This window comes from Heteronotia binoei, chromosome 21, assembly GCF_032191835.1.
Source record: "Heteronotia binoei isolate CCM8104 ecotype False Entrance Well chromosome 21, APGP_CSIRO_Hbin_v1, whole genome shotgun sequence".
NCBI classification, from domain to species: Eukaryota; Metazoa; Chordata; class Lepidosauria; order Squamata; family Gekkonidae; genus Heteronotia; species Heteronotia binoei.
The window spans coordinates 26,371,772-26,390,115 of record NC_083243.1 but is presented as its reverse complement, the minus strand read 5'-3'; the positions used below and the strand labels follow the sequence as shown (position 1 = coordinate 26,390,115).

Below are 18,344 nucleotides of genomic sequence, written 5' to 3'. Positions count from 1 at the left end.
TCTCCCATCCAAGTACTAGCTAGAGTTGACCTTGCTTGGCTTTTGAGATCTGACGAGATTGGGCTTGCTTGGGCTATCCAGGGCCTGGTATAAATAGTACAGCTCCTGATTGCTGTGGGACCCCACTTCTTGTAAGAACTGTCCATTTCACCCTATCCTCTGCTTTCTGTCACCTAGCCAGTTTTTAATTCGTAAGGGAACCCAACTGCTAATCTTACTTGGGAGCCTTTACAAAGTTTTTAAAGACCACTTACTGGACTCTTAACTTTGTTCTCCTTCCTGCTTCACATCCACCACCTGGATCTGTCTTCTGGGAGTCTTTAGTGAGGGACCTTCGTCAAAGGCATTTTGGAACTGTGCCTGCGGACAGAACTCTAAAATGTCCATGTGGATGCTAACTGACAAAACTCTAAAATGTTGGTGAGGCGGGACTTCTCTTTGCAGAAATAATGTTGATTTTCTCTTAGCAGGCTTTGTCCCTCTGTGTGCTTGACATTCGTTTCTTTAACAGTTTCTAATTAAATAGGCATAGACATTGAGCTAGCAGGCCTGTAATTTTCCAAGTCTCCTCTGAACCTCTTCTCTAAAATGGTTATAACACCTGCTTCTTTCCAGTCTGCTGGTGAAGCACCTGCATTCAAACATTAGTTAGTTGGAGCTTGATGAAGCCGTGTCTGCTTCCAGGCAGGGGTATGAAAAGGTACCCTTGATGCAGCAGTCAGAGGTGGGAGTGGGCAGAGACAGGATTCTGCATGGCCCATCCCTTTCTCTCCTTTGATCTGATGTGTGTCTCTTGGCAGCTGGTAACCTTTCGCTTTCCTCTTTTCCCAGTTCAGCTGAGCTTCACAAAGAAGACAAGCCTTAAAAGAGGAGGGATGTGGAGTTTAACTCTGCCATTTTGAGGGCAGAGCTAAGCAGCCCTCCTAGGATTGGCTGTGGGCAGAGGTTTCCTGCATTCCATTTTGAAATGGATCCTCTGATCTCATTTAAGCAAGGAATCCCCAGGAGTTCCCCCATGTTTTCATGTTCAGAGGCAAAGGTAGTCACTGTGCAAGAACAGAGTCACTACCATCCCACGGGGTGACATCACATTACAATGTTTTCTTGGCCAGACTTTTACGGGGTGGTTTGCCGTTGCCTTCTTTAGTCATCTACACTTTACCAGCAAGCTGGATACTTATTTTACCAACCTCGGAAGGATGGAAGTCTGAGTCAACCTTGAGCCATCTACCTGAACCCAGCTTCCACCCAGATCAAACTCAGGTCGTGAACAGAGCTTGGACTGCAGTACTGCAGCTTACCACTCTGCACCACGGGGCTCCTTTCATGTTCCAGAAGGGGTATGCAGTTGTGTGGAAGCTCTGAAAAAGGGACATTTTGTCTATTTGGGGTAAAAACCTTGCATGAAAGCAGCCCAGGAAGTAGTATTCAGTGAACCTCTGTATTCTGTTAGAATGGGAGTCAGGGATATTGCCCAGTATCAAAACTGGGTCTGTGCCCAGTTGGAGTTTAGTTACAGCCAGTTATGATATCTGAAAGCGGCACTTGCCACTTTGTCACTTGTTCTCCCTTCAAAGCATCATGGGGTGATAATATAATTTCAGGCTGTAAAGCTGGGATGGGAAACCTCCATCCCGAGGGCCGTATGTGGCCCTCGAGGTCACTTGGTGTGACCCTCGGGGATTGCTGGGCCGAACCGAGCCACGTGGCAGCCTCTCTGGGGCCTGGCTGGCCAGCGAGGATTGTGGGGCGCAGCCGCGCTGTGCAGCAGCCTCCCCAGGGCCAGGCAGGGATCACAGGGCCCAGATGTACTGTGCGGCAGCCTCCCTGGGGCCTGGCTGGCTGGCCAGAATTGCTGCAGGGCCTGGAAAAGTTACTGTCACAATTCAGTTTGCACTTGATTATCCCAGATGGTGTGGCCTAATATGCTAAGGAGTGTGTGACCTAATATGCTACTGAGTTCCTGCCGGGCTTTTTCTAGCCCTGGACCTATGCATTTGCCAAGGGCGGCGGACCGTGTGTGTGTGCCAGATTAGGCCCTCCCCATATGACTTCAAATAGAAAAACAATTATTTGCATTAATTTTGCAGGCCTGAATCATTCTCCCTCAGCAGAGCACTGTTTTTTAAGTTGATAATTTTTATGGCCCGCGAATGATGTTATAAATATCCATATGGCCCTTTGCATAAAAAAGGTTCCCCACCCCTGCTGTAAAGCAAAAACGTGTTTCCCTTATCTGTACTGTAACCCGTTAAGAGAGCAAAAGTAAATAACCCTGCTCATCCTATTCTCAACCGCTTTTAAAATTTTGCAGGTTAAGAAGACCATTCTGCAGGGGACTGGAAAAATTAGGCTTAGTGCATCTTGTGAAACTGATGAAACTTCTTTGCTGTTCTGCAGGTTCTAAATAGCCGCTGCGGAAACTGCAAAGAATTAGTTTTGACTGCTTTAGACTTAAAACAAAAACTGAGGAACAGGATTTGTTCGTTTTTGTCCACTGGAGCCCTACTGAGAGTTCATACTCAAGATGCTTCTTGTGTTTTATTTCTGAACCAAATATATTGGTGGAAGTGGCAACAAAAAATAGGTACTCTGCACAATGGGATGTTCTTTCTGGATAACATCTTGTTCTGGAAATGTTGTTGCCCTCTAAGCCCATCAGTTGGAGAAGTCTGTTGTCTCTCTTTGAGTGGGGCGGGTTGTTGCTTGTACAGTTGTGCTTACATGCTTTTCAAGCAGTGTGTGAGGTCAGTGGAGAGAGTCCTGCAGGCGTGGATATTAACACAGTAGGCACAGGCACACTTGCTCTCAGATTTGTATTGCTTCATAATATCATAGGGTATTACCCTCTGGAGTAACTGCTTGGGATTCTGAAGGTGAGCCACTATCTGCTCCATACGTGCAGAGGATTATCATAAAGGAGCCTTTGCTGTACTCCAGACGTAGACTTAGGATAATGAGTCATGCTCAGCTGAATGCATGGGTCTGTTCCTGTGTAGTACTTCATGCTTCAGTGATCATTTATACAAATGACTTCTATGCAGAGGATAAGGGGGGAATCCAGTAAGTAAAAATGGATTTTCCAAACCTGCATGCAGAGTTGGTTTTATAATAAGAGATTTTCTGTTCCTTAAGTGGTATAACTCTTTATCTCTTAGGTTGTCTACCTACTAATACATTTGTAAAGTAGTATTTAATGATGGCTGTTACTGGTTGGTTAATGGTGTCATCTGTATATACTCGCAATTTGTACCGATCAAAAGATAACGTAGATTATTACCAAAAAGAAATCTCTGCTACTGTTTCCCCCTGTTTTATTTTTCCTTCTTTTTCTCTTTGTCTCTTTCATCACGCTTAATTCACAATGTGAAAGGATGCTGGAACATCGGTAGGGGAAAGCTTTTGCGAAAAGGTGGGTTTCAAAATTTTGTTCTAAAAGAAGATGTGTTTCTTTGTCTTTGCTCTATGTGTGCGTGTATCATTTTTTCTTAGTATGCTGGCTTTATTTCTGTCATACTAGAAGATAACATCTTCTTCAGCTGCTGACGGGGTGGGTAGTGTGAAGTTGCCAGTTATGTTTTGTAGATTTAAGCTTTTTTTAAAAGACAGTAACTCCATTTCAAGGACAAAATCTAAGACCAGTCTTGTTTTCTCAGTAATGCTTTTTACAAGAAGAACAGGTCAGCTGTTACTCGCGCTGCTTGCTCAGCACCTGCCTGCTCTGTTAGATTTGGATCCATTTCCCTCAGGGAATGAGATGGAATTTTTTCTTTGGCATTTCCTGTGTGTTCTGTTCAGTGCTCTGCCCTCTTCTCGCGTTCCAGTTCTGAGCCCAAAATGCTTTGGTACCTGTGGCAGAAGGAAATCTGAATGGCATCCCTCCCTCCCCCCCTGCTAGTAGCATACCATAATAAACTTTTTAAAAAGGCATTTTCCTCCCCTTAATGGTCACCCTGAAAATCTGTTTCTTGAAAATTAGTCCTTCCTAATATTTAATAGGACTAGCAGCAATTAGGGCAAAGCGCTACTGTTTAGTGTTGAGTCTGCAGGTGAAGATGGTAGTAACTGTATTTGCTTTGTACCACTAAATGGTCTCTATCTGTGCTGAGGAGCTTTACCGCTTCCTTGTCGGTAATTTTATAAAATAGTTCTGTATGTAATGAAAGAATAGGGTGATTGGAGGGGGTCATAAAATTGGGAAACATTGGAAGAAATGATGATGGGAAGAGATGGTGAGTGCAAATGAGTACCTCTTGGAACCAATTGTGGATTATGGTGTCATGGTTGGAAGACCTAGAGAAAAAAATGGAAAAATGTGGGATCCTTACATGAATCACTAAAATGTGAAACTAGTTAACTAGAAAATACTGGTTCCATAGTGAAAGTGTGTTAAAAATGGTCATAAAGCGAAAACACCCTTGGAACAAAATATGATTTGTCTGTCTCTGTACAGTATCAGACCCAATTTTTTCATGGAACCAATCCCCTAATGTTTCCTCTCTGAGCACAGTGTATTAGCAGTTGAAGGCGTGTGGCTTGACTTACTAATTTAAGTCTTGAAGGTATATAAAGTATCCCATCCTTTGTGGGAGGAGCAGTAGTCTCTTTTTGCAGCAGAATAACAGAGCTGGAAGGGACCTCCAGGGTCATCTACTCCAACCCCCTATACCAGGGGTGTCAAACACATGGCCTGGGGGCCGTATCAGGCCCTTGGAGGGCTCCTATCAGGTCCCCGAGCAACTGGCTGTTGTCTGCTTCCTTCTCCCTCTCTTGTTTCCTTCTGCATAATAGCTTGCTTTGCCAGGTGTGCTCAATCACACAGGAGCTACAGAGCAAAGTCTCTGTTTTCTCCATTGGCTGAGGGAAGGGAGAGCTTGCTTTGTCAGGCTCTCTCAATTGCACAGCAGAGCTACTGAGCCAAACCTCTCTTACTTCTACTGGCTGAGGCTCCTCCCCCTCCTGGTTCCCTGGGGAAGGAAGGAAAGAGCCAGAGCTTCCCTTGCCCAGTTCCTTGGATCCCATAGGAGAAATATAAAGACAGCACCTTTAAGACCAACGAGTACTAATGTTTCAAGCATATTTTAAGGTTTTTTTTTAAAAAAACCCTTGTGTTTGTGTGTGTCCTTTATAAGATTTATATTTCTGCTACCAAATCTTAAATAGGTACACACATGGCCCAACCTGACATGGCTTGGCCCAATAAGGTTTCATTCATGTCAGATTTGGCCCTCATAAAAATGAGTTTGACACCCCTGCCCTACACAATGCAGGAAATTCACAAATACCTCCCCCACCACACCCCCAGTGACACCTGCTCCATGCCTAGCAGACCTGGCATGTCTGTACATACATACACAGTATAATTTATGCATATTAATCATTTTATTTCTTTCATCTGATGAAGTTGTTGAGAACCAGTGTGGTGAAGTGGTTTAAGAGGCAGATTTGAATCTGGAGAGCCAGATTTGGCTCCTCACTCATTCTGATAAAGCCTGCTGGGTGACTTTGGGTATAGTTGCTGTTCTCTCAGAACCCTCTCAGCCCCATCTACTTCGCAAGGTGCCTGTTGTGGGGAGAGGAAGGGAAGGCAATTGTAAGCCACTTTAAAACTCCTTATGGTAGTAAAAAACGGAATAAAATCTACTCTTCTTCCCGTTGATGGAAAATACAAAAAAACATATGGTGGTAAAAAAAGAACAAAAGAAGAACTCGGCTGGATCAGACTAGTGGTCCAGCACGCTGTGTCATGCAGTGGTCATCCAGTTTCTCTGGAGTTTCAGCAGCATGGCATAGAGGCCTAGACCTTCTCCTGATGTTGCCTTCTAGCTCTGGGATTCAGAAGTTTAATACCTCTGAATGCGTTAGGATTAGATAACTGGTCTGTGGTTTTCCTGCGCTTATTATGTAGTGGCAACAGGGTGACTCGGACTTAATTGGTCAAAAGTTGACATCTACAGCATATTATTGTTAATTTAGATATTTGCATTGTGTTGCTTATTTGCTAGTAGGATGTAGAAAACTGTTTATGCCCTAACCAGTGCCTTGGTAAATATATTATCTTTTTCTCTACAGTATTGTTAGGCTAGCCTTGGTTGTAGTTTATTGTACTTTGTCCTTGTTGACATATAGACAATCTATAGCCTATGTACTTAAGCATATGCCTTTCTTCATTGCAGCACACCTCTCACGGTGAAGGACGGCAGGATGTTTCCTCTCGGACTAGTCGCTCTGGGGCCCGCTGTAGGAACTCTATAGCTTCCTGTGCAGATGAGCAGCCCCATATTGGGAATTACCGACTACTCAAAACAATTGGCAAGGGGAATTTTGCGAAAGTGAAACTGGCCAGGCACATCCTCACCGGCAGAGAGGTAAGGTGTTCTGTTAAGATTGGAGACATGCTTCATATGGCATCATGCCTGTGTTCAGAAGAGCTGCAGACTCTTTTGGTTTAAGTTGCATGAAAAGATGTGCTATCATGTTACGATTTCTGGACAGTGAGATAATAATGTTAAGTCAGCCAGCGTTCATGTAAGCTCAGCAAAATTATTGCTGCTTTTGTCTTCATAATGGATGTAAAATCCTAGAAAGAAGATTTACAACTGAAAATCCAAACTTGCAAATTGCCAGTGAAATTTTAGGACGTAATTTGCTTTTAATTGTTCTGCAGTGGCAATTTATATAAATAATTTTTCTTCTTTGTTACAAAGGGTAGTCTTAGCCTTTGTATTTGTTTTCAGCAAGTCATTGGAAGTAGGCTGGGGTTCTGATTGCCATTTTTGCAGATTAGTTAAAATCTTGGCTGCCTTCTAGATTTTAGTGATTATTCTGGGATTAGTCTATGTTAACCTAGAGCAGGGGTGGCCAAACTGCGGCTCAGGAGCCACATGTCGCTCTTTAACACATAAAGTGTGGGTCTTGAAGTCCCCATCAGCCATCTTGGAGAAGGCATTTCTTTCTTTAAATCACTTATCCAAGCAAAGCTAGCTGGCAGCTTGGAGAATGCATCTCTCCTTCCTTCCTTCCTCTCTCCCTCCCTCCCTTGTCAAGCATCTGATATTCATGTCTTGCAGCTCTCAAACATCTGATGTTTATTCTATGTGGCTCTTACGTTAAGGAAGTTTGGCCACACCTGGAGTTTCGTTATAGAGAACAACTGTGCTTGCCTATCTGACTGTGCCACAAAAGACTTAAGAGGACTTAAGTGTATTATACAAAGTAAAATGGAAATGCGCACTACATGTAAACTTTATCTGACTCTTGCAGGTTTTGGGTTTTTTAAAAAATAATCATTCTGTAGTTGTAAACACACTCACTATGGAGTAAGTGTAGTTAAATTCTGTCTTAATTCCAAATAAGAGGGTTTAGGATCAGGCTTTAGGAGTAGAAGAAGATGATGATGATATTGGATTTATATCCCGCCCTCCACTCCGAAGAGTCTCAGAGCGGCTCACAATCTCCTTTACCTTCCTCCCCCTCAACAGACACCCTGTGAGGTGTGTGGGGCTGGAAAGGGCTCTCACAGCAGCTGCCCTTTCAAGGACAACCTCTGCCAGAGCTATGGCTGACCCAAGGCCATTCCAGCAGGTGCAAGTGGAGGAGTGGGGAATCAAACCCGGTTCTCCCAGATAAGAGTCTGCGCACTTAACCACTACACCAAACTGGCTCTCCCTAAGGTGTTCTGGGTGTGCATGGAATGTAGTTTTATTTTGAAGCAAAGTGAAGGGCATATCTTAGAACCGTGGAGTTGGAAGAGGTCCTACAAGCTATCTAGTCCAAGCCTCTTGTCCATTCAGGAAATCCAAAGCTGCAGCATCTCTGGTAGATGGCTTTCCAGCCTGTGCCTGAAGGCCTTGATGTTGATTCATCTACATCCTCCTTGGTCACACATGAAGCTGCTTTGTTCTGAATGACACTGACGGTCCATCAGGTTCAGTATTTATCTACTTAGACTGCATGCATGTGAAGCAGAGGCTCTTCTACTGAGCTACAGCCCCTCACCTAGATGTGTAGCAAAACAGCATCCCACCCCCCCACTAACTGGTACCATTATCAAACTTCTCTCACTGTTGGGAAATTTCTCATAATAATATGGAACGGAAATATGTTCTCATGTAAGCCCACTGAATCTATCCCAGTGCGGCAGAGGACAAGTCTTTGCCCTCATCTACGCAACAGCCCTTCAGATAGTTGAGGAGCGCTGATGTATTTCCCCACTACTGCCTCCAGGCTTCTCTTTTCCACACTAAATTTACCTAGGTCCTTCACCCTTCCCTTGTAAGACTTGTTTCCTCAACCCCTGACCATCTTTATTGCTCTCCACTGCACCAGTTCCAGTTTATGTACATTCCTCGTAAATGCCCGAAACATGATGCAGTAAGTTGTAGGATGATTCCGCAGACCAGGATGAAATTATTTCGCTTCAATTTTTATGCGTCTGTGAATGCAGCCTAAAACTCTACTGGCCTTTTCTGCAGTCTCTACACTGTTACTTAACTTCAACTTTTGATCGCCTTCAACCCAAGATCTTTTTTCAGAACGACTGCTGCCAAGCCAAGTATTACCCCACCCCACCCTCTACCCATGCACTGGATTCCTTTTTGCCTGAATGCAGAATTTTGCATGTGGCTGTATTGAATTTATTCTATTAGTTTCAGTGCAGCTTTGTAATACATCAAGGTTATTTAAAATTTTATTTCTATGCTATGAGGTGTTAACGTAAAGCTCCACGGGATAGCGATCGACAGATTTGATAAGGATTGCTTCCATCTGAGTCATTCATTAATTTTTTTTTTTTTAAAGAATGGGTACTGCACTCAGGACAAACCTTCCTCCAGATCAACAAAGTGCCATTGATACACATTCTTGGAGTACGGTTCTTCTACCAGCTGTGAATACTCCCAATTCTGCTGACTTCCAGGCAGCCCTTAACCATTGTGCACGCTAAAGTAATGTGGGAATTTATCAAATGCTTTGCTGATCTGAAGATATATTCTGCTCACAGTATACCCATAACCCACTGAGCTAATACCCCAATCAGCTCCAGTCAAATCTGCTAAGTAACCTTGATGTTAAAAAAAGGGAGCATGAAAACTATACAAAGCTAAGCCTTTCAACACAATATAGGAATGGGAGGGTAGGTTTTTCTTGCAGTCAGTCCCCTCCAAAGCTGATGTAAAAAAAGGAGCACCAAAACTATACAAAGCTGAACCTTTCAACACAATGCAGAAATGGGTGGGTTTTTCTTGCAGTCAGTCCCTTTCAAAGTCACAACTGAATATTTGCATTTGCTAGAGTGCAACCTCAGTGGAATGTTATGATTACTGCTTTATTGAGTACAGAGGTGGGAAACTTACAAATCCTGGTTTCAGGCAAGATTTTAAACTGGCCTGTTATTAGGCTTTGCCCAGTCTCCCAAGCTCAGCTATATCATAGGGTTTTAGGGGAATAAAATGGGACTGTTACATCATCTTCAATTTGTTAGTAAGCCAGGCTTTAAAGTGAACAAATGCTTTTAAAAGACTGCTGTTATAAACATTTCTTTTGCAGTACAAATCTGGAAAAAGTTGACTTTTGAAAGCTTTGGGAGTTGTGGCTTCTTGTGGAGACAGCCCCCCTTGTGGTCATTGTGATCGTCACTGGAGGAAATATTCATTTTAAAAATAAAGGATATGTAATGTTAGGCTGTTCTTAGAATTCAGCTGTGTCTTAAGACTGTTCGCAAAGCTCAGCATTGGAGCAGTGGGAATAGCTGACTCATACGCTCACTTCTGATATTTATGCAAGGGCCATGTCTTTCGTTTTTAGAGGCTTTGTGCTTAAAGATTTCTAAGAAAGTTGTTAAGTGCTCCTTATTGCATGGTAGGGATTGCTATTAGAGCTGAGCTGGGGGGATTCGCTCTCTGGAGGCAAAAGCGTGGGCCTTAATTTTTAGCTACTGATTAAAATTTCTTTTGGCCCTTCTCAGGGGTAGCCTTTTAACTGTGTTATTAAGGGGCTCATACGTTAATCTCTGGTTTGGGGATGTGGATGCCAAACGTCAGAAGTTGGAATTGGAATATACTTTTCTTTTGTCAACTGTGTCCTTTTCTACAACTTGTTCTCCGGTGAAAAAAATATTGTTTCAGTCGGACCTAAATAGCACTGTTCTTCATGCCTGTTGTGTGCGCTCTCCTGCTTTTTTCGAGTTTACATATTTAAATTCTTGTTGGCCATATATGGATCTCTTAACCATCTCAGTTTATAGAAGAGCTTTCTTTTTAGTCAGATTCAGTGTACTACCCATAGCTGTTTTGAGCGGGCGCTATTCTGAAAAGTCCTACCCCAAGCATTTATGTGGATGTGGAACTGGTTTTGTCGAAACTATAGAGCAGGGGTGGCCAAACTGTGGCTCAGGAGCCACCTGTGGCTCTTTCACACATATTGTGTGGCTCTTGAAACCCCCACCGCCCTGTCAGCTAGCTTGAAGAAGGCATTTCTCTCTTTGAATCACTTCTCCAAGCCAAGGCAGCTGGTGGCTTGGAGAATGCATTTAAAGTTGAAGTTGCTTTCTTTCCATCTCTCTCTCCCCATCTTCCTCCCTCCCTCAAACATCTGATGTTTACATCTTGCGGCTCTCAAACATCTTAAATTTATTGTATGTGGCTCTTATGTTAAGCAAGTTTGGCTACCCTTGCTATAGAGCATGTCTTACTCATTTGACAGAGTTATAAGCCATTAAAAACCCAGCAGATTGACCCTCTAGTTTCCGATATAGACATGTCTGTAGCAAGTAAGTCCCAATTTTTGCTTAGTGGTTTTGATCCAGCTATTTATTTTATTTTATTATTATTTATTATTTTCAATTTATAACCCACCCTTCCCTCAGTGGGCTCAGGGCAGGTAACAACGATCAGTATATATACAGAGTTAAAATTAATTCATATAATAAAAACAATACAGCATTCTAAAAATGAATTTAAATTCTGCAGATGGCAATATCGGATTTCATCTACTCCTCCTATATACCGTCCCTGGTGGAGACAGTAGCAAGCTGGGCGTTGGAACACCCAAGGCTGTTGGTTTTGGGTGACTTCAACGTCTATGCCAATGACGCACTCTCCACTCAGGCGACAGACATAGTGTCATCCATGGCGGCACTGAGACTCTCAATACGTAACAACTCCCACACACCAGGCTGGGCACATGCTGGATTTGGTCTTTGCGGCGGGAGTGACAGTGGACCGTATCAGTGCTGATGCAATGCCATGGTTAGACCACTTCGCCCTGAAGGCCCCGCGTGAATGTTCCACTCCAACCCTGTTTGGGTGGCCAGTGTATTTTAGCTCGCTCCCGGAGCCAAATGGACCCCATGCAGCTTCAAATGACTTTGCAAGATCCTTGGCCCCCTGGCGATTCTCTAGATGAGCTGGTGGAGACCTGACACAACAGGCTTTCCACGGCCATTGATGAGATTGCTTCCAGGCACCCTCTCTGCCCCCATTCAAAGCTGGCGCCATGGTATACCCCGGAGTTACGGCTGATGAAACGGGCTGAAATGGCTAGAGAAGCAGTGGCGGCGTGCCCATGACGAAGTGACAAGAACATCCTTGTACAGCAGCAGTGGAGAGGGCAATCTAAGATCTGCTTTACAGAGAACGGCCCATTGGACTTACCGTGAGGGGTCCTTCTCCTCAGAGGTTCGGAGGACATCTCTGTGGGTTATTCCTACTATTCCTTCAGGGAGGCAGGAACACTTTTTTCAACTTCCTGTTGGCGCCTTCGGAATAACCCCGCCCTCAGTTGTGGGACTCCGAAAGCAGTGTCGTCTTCCCTCTAACTAGAAGGACTATAAACACAACTAACAACTCGTTTTAACATGTAAACTGTAAACTTGAACTCCGATAATACTGAAAGTAACACAGTACAAGGGAGATAGGCTATAGAAAGAAACCTAAGCGATGAAATGAATCTGGGAGTGGCGAGATGTCCTCCGAACCTCTGAGGAGAAGGACCCCTCACGGTAAGTCCAATGGGCCGTTCTCCCTCAGAGGTTGTCGGACATCTCTGTGGGACCTATCAGAGCAGTCCCCTTTAATCGGGTGGGTCTTCATCGCTGACCTCCCCCAGAACATGCAGTAATACCTTTCTCCCAAATGCTGCATCTGCTGATGCCATGGAATGGATCTTATAATGTCTTATGAATGTAGACGGAGAGGACCAAGTAGCAGCTCTACACACCTCTTCGACTGAAGCCCTATTCAGCAGTGCCGCGTTTGTGGAGGCACTCCTAAGAGAATGTGCCGTGATTCCTCCAGGTACCTGTAACCCTGATGCCCTATATGCTTCGCTGATACAGGCCTTCAGCACTGCACTGATGGATGAATTAGACATCTTGTCTCCCACTCTTGGAGGAGAGATGTTGATGAACATGGATTCAGTTTTTCTAATTGACTCAGATCGTAGAATGAAAATCTTCAAGGCCCTGCGCACATCTAACGTATGCCAGACTACCTCCTTTGGGTGTTTGGGTTCTGGACAAAAGGTGGGTAAGTAGATTTCTTGTGAGCGGTGGAACCTAGAAGCAGCCTTAGGAATGAAGGAGGGATCCGTGCGCAGAACCACCTTTTCTTTGTGGAACACGCAAAGACCCGCCTTCACTGATAAGGCCCCCAGTTCCGAGACTCGACGTGCAGACGTGATGGCTACTAAGAAGAGAGTTTTCATTCGCACCCATTTTAAGTCCACCTCTCGAAGGGGCTCAAATGGCTTCTTGGTAAGCGCTGATAAAACGGTATGGAGCCGCCAAGACGGAAAGCGATGGACTGTCGGAGGAGATTTCGATTTTGCCCCCTGCAAAAATAATTGGATGTGTGGATGTTGAGATAGCCTATACCCTCCAACGACCGGTAAGACAGTGGACAGGGCAGCTATCTGCCTTCTCAGCGTAGCTGGTTTTAACCTGGACTCCAGGCCCTCCTGTAAAAACGCTAGTATCTCCGCAATGGAAGGGGAAAGCGAAGGAACCTTTTTCCTACGACACCATCGGACAAAGGCCTTCCAGGTGGTGTTGTATATGCGAACTGTGGAGGGCCTTCTTGATGCTAGCATAGTGTCCGTCACCTCCGGAGAGTAACCTAGATTTCTGAATGTCTCCCGCTCAATCTCCACGCGGTCAGATGAAACCACCCCGGGTCGGGGTGCCACACCGGACCCTGATGAAGCATGTCGGGAGGAACTGGAAGTGACATTGGAAGGTCTATTGATAGCTCTGTCAACATTGAGAACCACGGACGCCGTGGCCAATAGGGAGCTACCATGATGATTTCCGCCTGTAGAGCTCTCACCCTCCGCAGTACTCGAGAAACTAGAGGGACCGGAGGAAACGCATACAAGAGACCTGGAGGCCATATGGCTGTCAAGGCATCTGTCTGTTCGGCTTCTGGATGGGAGAACCTTGTGAAGTACCTTGGTAGTTGCGCATTTGTGTTTGAAGCGAAAAGATCCACCTCTGGTAGACCCCAACGCTGGCATATGAGGTCGAATATGTCTGAGCTGAGGGCCCACTCGCCCTCGCAGATTTCCTGTCTGCTTAACCAATCTGCCTGTATGTTGTCCTGGCCTCTGATGTGTTCCGCCCTTAGAGAGGCCAGATGTTTTTCTGCCCATGTCAGAATTCTTGATGCTTCCCGGTGCAACTGAGAAGACCTGGAGCCCCCCTGGTTGTTCAGATACGCCTTGGCTGTGATATTGTCCGTTCTGACAAGCACATGCTTCTGGAACAATTGGGTCCTGAATGCAACCAGGGCTAGACGAATGGCTCTGATTTCTAGCAGGTTGATGGGAAGCAGACTCTCGGACTGAGACCACCTGCCTTGGACTGGCTTGTCCTGAAGAGAAGCTCCCCAGCCCCCCAGGCTGGCATCTGTGAATACCTCCAGGTATGAGGGAGGATGGAACAACTTGCCCTGGCGAAGATGAGACAAGTCCGTCCACCATCGCAAACTCCTCTTGACTGACAACGGAGTTATCAGATTTATGGCCTTTCTCTCCATTATCTGAAGTTGAAATGGTCGTAGGAACAGTTGAAGAGGCCTGGAATGGAATCTGGCCCATTGAATCATGTCTATGGTCGATATCAAAAGTCCCATTAGTTTGGCAAGCAACATCAGAGGTGATGATTTGCTCTGGATGACCCTGGAAGCCAAATCCTTGATGGCCCTGGCCTTGGACAGAGGTAGAAATAGCGAATTGCAAGTGGAGTCGATCATTGCGCCTAGGTGCTCCAACCTCTGACTCGGCTGAAGTGAACTCTTTTCTTTGTTCACCAGGAATCCGTGAGACTGAAGACACTGAATGGCCAGAGTTGTCCCCCGAAGGGATTTCTCCTTGCTGTTGGATCTGACCAAGAGGTCGTCCAGATAGGGGTGAATGTGAATACCCTGCTTCCTCAGCTGGGCTATTGGGTGAATTAACATTTTGGAAAAAACTCTGGGCGCTGTTGACAGGCCAAAGGGTAAGGCCCTGTATTGGAAGTGCTGATTCAGTACCACGAACCTTAGAAAACGACGATGAGAAGGGTGGATAGGGATGTGGAGATAAGCTTCGGTCAGGTCTATGGAAGTGAGGTACTCCCCTGACAATAGAGAGTCCATAATGAATCTCAAGGTTTCCATTCTGAAGTGACGTACTTTGACATAGCGATTTAGAAACTTGAGATCCAAGATGGCCCTCCAGTCGCCATTCTTCTTGGGTATGGTGAAAAGGATGGAGTATACGCCTTTCCCCTTCTCCAACCCTGGGACTAGTTCGACTGCTCGAATGTCGATAAGATGCTGAATTGCTTTTGAGGTGATGAGACGTTTGTGCTTCTGCTTGGGGGAAGGTGATCTGACAAATCTGTCTGGTGGAATGCGGTGAAACTCTATTGAATACCCCTCTTTTACAATTTCTAAAGACCATTGGTCTGCCTGAGAGGCCTCCCAGGCTTCTGCAAAGTGGAGTAGTCGAGCTCCCACCGGTACGTGACCGTAGTCATGCCTGCTTGGACTTGCCCTCTCTGTCAGGCTTGTCCATTTTGGAGAAGTTATTACGATTGAATTTGGAGCCGAATGAGCCTCTTTTGAAGGAATTCTTTGGTGTTTCCCAATTAAACTTCTTTGATTCAGAACGATATCTGGCCAAGGAATGTTGGGTCCGAAAGGACTGAGGGCCCCTCTTTTCATTCCTCCGAATGGATTTGGGCATGGCCTTCTTTTTATCCCTAGTCTCTACTAGGATCTTGTCCAAAGCGTCCCCGAAGAGACGATCCCCTTGAAAGGGATAAGCTGCCACTGTGGATTTAGAGAGGAAGTCAGCTTGCCAAGCCCTAAGCCACAGGAGGCGTCTAGCCACAGTAGCGGAAGCCATTGTTTTAGAGGCAAAGGTCAGTATATCTAAGGTTGCGTCAGCTGTGAATGACGCTGCCTTAAGGATGCGTGAGGCGCCCTCTAACATGCGTCTGTTGTCCTCTGGTAACATCTGGAGTAACTTACGTACCCAAACAATGGACGCCCTGGAGACCAGGGAGGCCGCGGAGGACGCCTTAACTATCATGGCCACAGATTCGTACAATCTCTTCAAGGTTGCCTCAGCTTTTTTGTCCAGGGGATCTCTAAGAGAACCCTGGCCGTCCTCTGAAACCAGTCCCGAAGACTGTAGAGCTGCTACTGGGCCGTCCACAGTTGGAGCTTGTAACAACTCATTGGTATAGGCAGGCAGTGCATATAACTTCTTTACTAAGTGAGGAAACTGCTTAAGGGAAGCTGGCTTTTCCCATTCTGCTCTAACCTGCTTTTCAAAGTATTCTGGAAAAGGGAAGACTTGTTCAGAAGCTTCCCCCCTGGGCAAGAACTCAGAATTACCACTGGTTCTTGACTTAAACTTCTTAGATTTAGCTACCTTGATTTCCTCATCAATAGGGCCCTCCTCAATTTCTAAGGCTGAAAGCGTTTTGGCTAGAAGGAACTGGTAATCTTCCTGATGGAAGAAACGACTAGCCTGTTCAGGAATTTTAACCTCCTCCTGTTCCTCCTCAGAGAAACATTCCCCCTCTTCCCTGTCTTCCTGGTCAGAGTCAGATGCCATAGTCTCGAGCTCTAAGGATTGGGAAGACTGCACTGGGGCCTTTCGCGCTGCCTTAGTGGGCCAGGAGAAAGAGCGGGGAGGGTCTGCAGGAAAGGTTGATCCTTGAGGGAGAAGCCCCAGCCGGGCGCAAAAGGAGCCCATTTCCTCCTGCATAGCTCTTCTAATAAAAAGCATAGCCTCTGGATTCAGAGGGTTGCCCATTTGTACGTTACCCCCGTCCTGGAAGCCTTCGATGCGCGGTTGCAGGTAGTTCCGAGTCTCCGGAGTGCCTGCTCCTGGGGGTTGGAAGGTCTGAGAGCTACGCTCCGCACTTCCAAAATGGCCGCCGCTGCTTGCTGCCGCCCCGAGGGACGTAGCCTGGGCCTTCATTACGCGCCGTTTCTTGGCGCTGGCAGCTGGCTCGTCTGCGGCCGCGTCAGGAAGGGCGCGAACAAGCCGCAAAGGCAGGTCGGCTCCTTCGACGTGAGTCGGCGCTGCTAGAAGCGCGGCGTGCGACTCTCCCTCCTCGTCCGATAGGAAACCGTCCCTACTACAGGCCATTCTAAAACGACCCAGAACAAGTTTCCTCGGTAGTCTTTGATCAGCAAAGGCAGAAGGAAAAGGAGGGATAAGTAGATATGGAAAGGAAAGGATATGGAATGGAAATTGAGAAGAAGAAACAGAGAAAAAAGGCTGAGCCTAGCCTTGTGCTGCTGCTCCCTGTAGAGGCAGGAACAAAACTGGGGGCGGGGTTATTCCGAAGGCGCCAACAGGAAGTTGAAAAAAGTGTTCCTGCCTCCCTGAAGGAATAGTAGGAATAACCCACAGAGATGTCCGACAACCTCTGAGGGAGAATCATTAATCTGAAACTTAAGATCATATCACCAAGATGTTAATTATTCTATGTATTCTATGTTTTTATACTGTTTTATGGTTTTTATGTCCCACCATTATGTCTACTCATGCATATGCATGTCTATGTAAGCCGCCCTGAGCCCGCCCCAGCGGGGAGGGCAGGATATAAATGGAATTAAATAAATATATTTCCCAGCTGGTATAAAACAGATGACATACCCTTAAGGTAGTGGGTCTACCTTAATTACAGTTCCATTAGTGAAATTTATTTTGGGTTTGTTTGAATACAAGAGACATGAGGTGAATCTAATGATGCAGCCTTAGTTTTTTCTAGGGTTAGACCTATTTGAGGATTCCTAGCATTCAAATTGCTACGCTTAAAAAAATCAGCACCAATTGGAATTTAAAGGCACAGGAAATTGCAGCAATGTTTCTTACAAAAGGAAGTCAACTCTTGGTGAACAGGCAACTGTCTTTTGACCAGTGAATGTTTCAGAGTAGCTTTGCATCCCTTTTGTGTTGTCCTCTCATCTCTCCCCCTCCTCCCCTTGCTGCATGGTGTTAACAGTTAATCTGGTCTGGAGGTGATAAAGCTCTGAATCTGCGTGCATCTGCTGAGCAACAGAAGGAGGGAGGGGTGGGGCTAGTGGTCTCCTGTTGTCTTTATGAGGATGAGTTGTGCAGAGGCAATCTGTACTGAAGACCTTGCAGAAAGTTGAATCCAGGGGAAGAAGCTTATGGCTTAGTATGGGGTGGCGCGTATCTTTTGTTAAAATTGATTGCCTGAGGCTCACTGACCAGACGCAAACGGAAGAGAATGGGACGTTTTGTCGTAACTTGCAGGGGGAAAGTACAATTTGTGGAAAATGCTTACGTGTTTGCAGCAAACCTCCCATAACCACGGCCCCTGCAGACAGTTCTCGTCATATTTTGAGCTTCCGCTAGGTTGAATCTGCTGAGCAGACTAGCATTCAGTACTAGCACGGAAGTTTGTCACAAAGCTTAACATTAGCTTAAGGGTTAACTTTGAGGTTTTAGACTATTACCAGAGACTGAGTTTGTCACCCCTTTTGTTGTTTGTGATTTACATTTGCTTTACCAGTGATATTATAAGTTGCCCAGTTGCCACCAATGTTCCCTCTAAGCTGCAGAGCCTTGTGAGCTATGCTTAAATTCTACTTCGTGGGCTACTGGCATTAAAGTTGTGAGCTACTGCATAAATTAGTGTGCTGAGGGGTCATCCTCCCTGAGCTAAGACAAAAATGTGTGAGCTGGAGGCTACAAATCTGTGAGCTAGCTCATGCTAACTTAACTTAGAGGGAACACTGGTTGCCACCAATACAGCCATTGCTCCTACTACTGTCGGTTGCTACATTTGCTGGACTGGCTATCTCTTTTTCTCCAGGTTT

At 45.6% G+C, this 18,344-nt stretch overlaps 1 protein-coding gene across 9 annotated transcripts in view; it reads left to right on the top strand.

The window, feature by feature from the left end:
- MARK3 (microtubule affinity regulating kinase 3) overlaps window positions 1–18,344 on the top strand; it is a 131,370-nt gene that overhangs the window by 14,040 nt on the left and 98,986 nt on the right. For 8 of the 9 annotated variants that reach the window (XM_060261296.1, XM_060261306.1, XM_060261302.1 and 5 more), the window contains exons 2-3: window positions 3,374–3,412; window positions 6,177–6,368. In XM_060261296.1, coding sequence (XP_060117279.1) covers window positions 3,374–3,412; window positions 6,177–6,368 — 231 coding nt within the window. The remainder of the gene's footprint in view (window positions 1–3,373; window positions 3,413–6,176; window positions 6,369–18,344) is intronic. The other variant, XM_060261298.1, reaches the window with a different exon arrangement.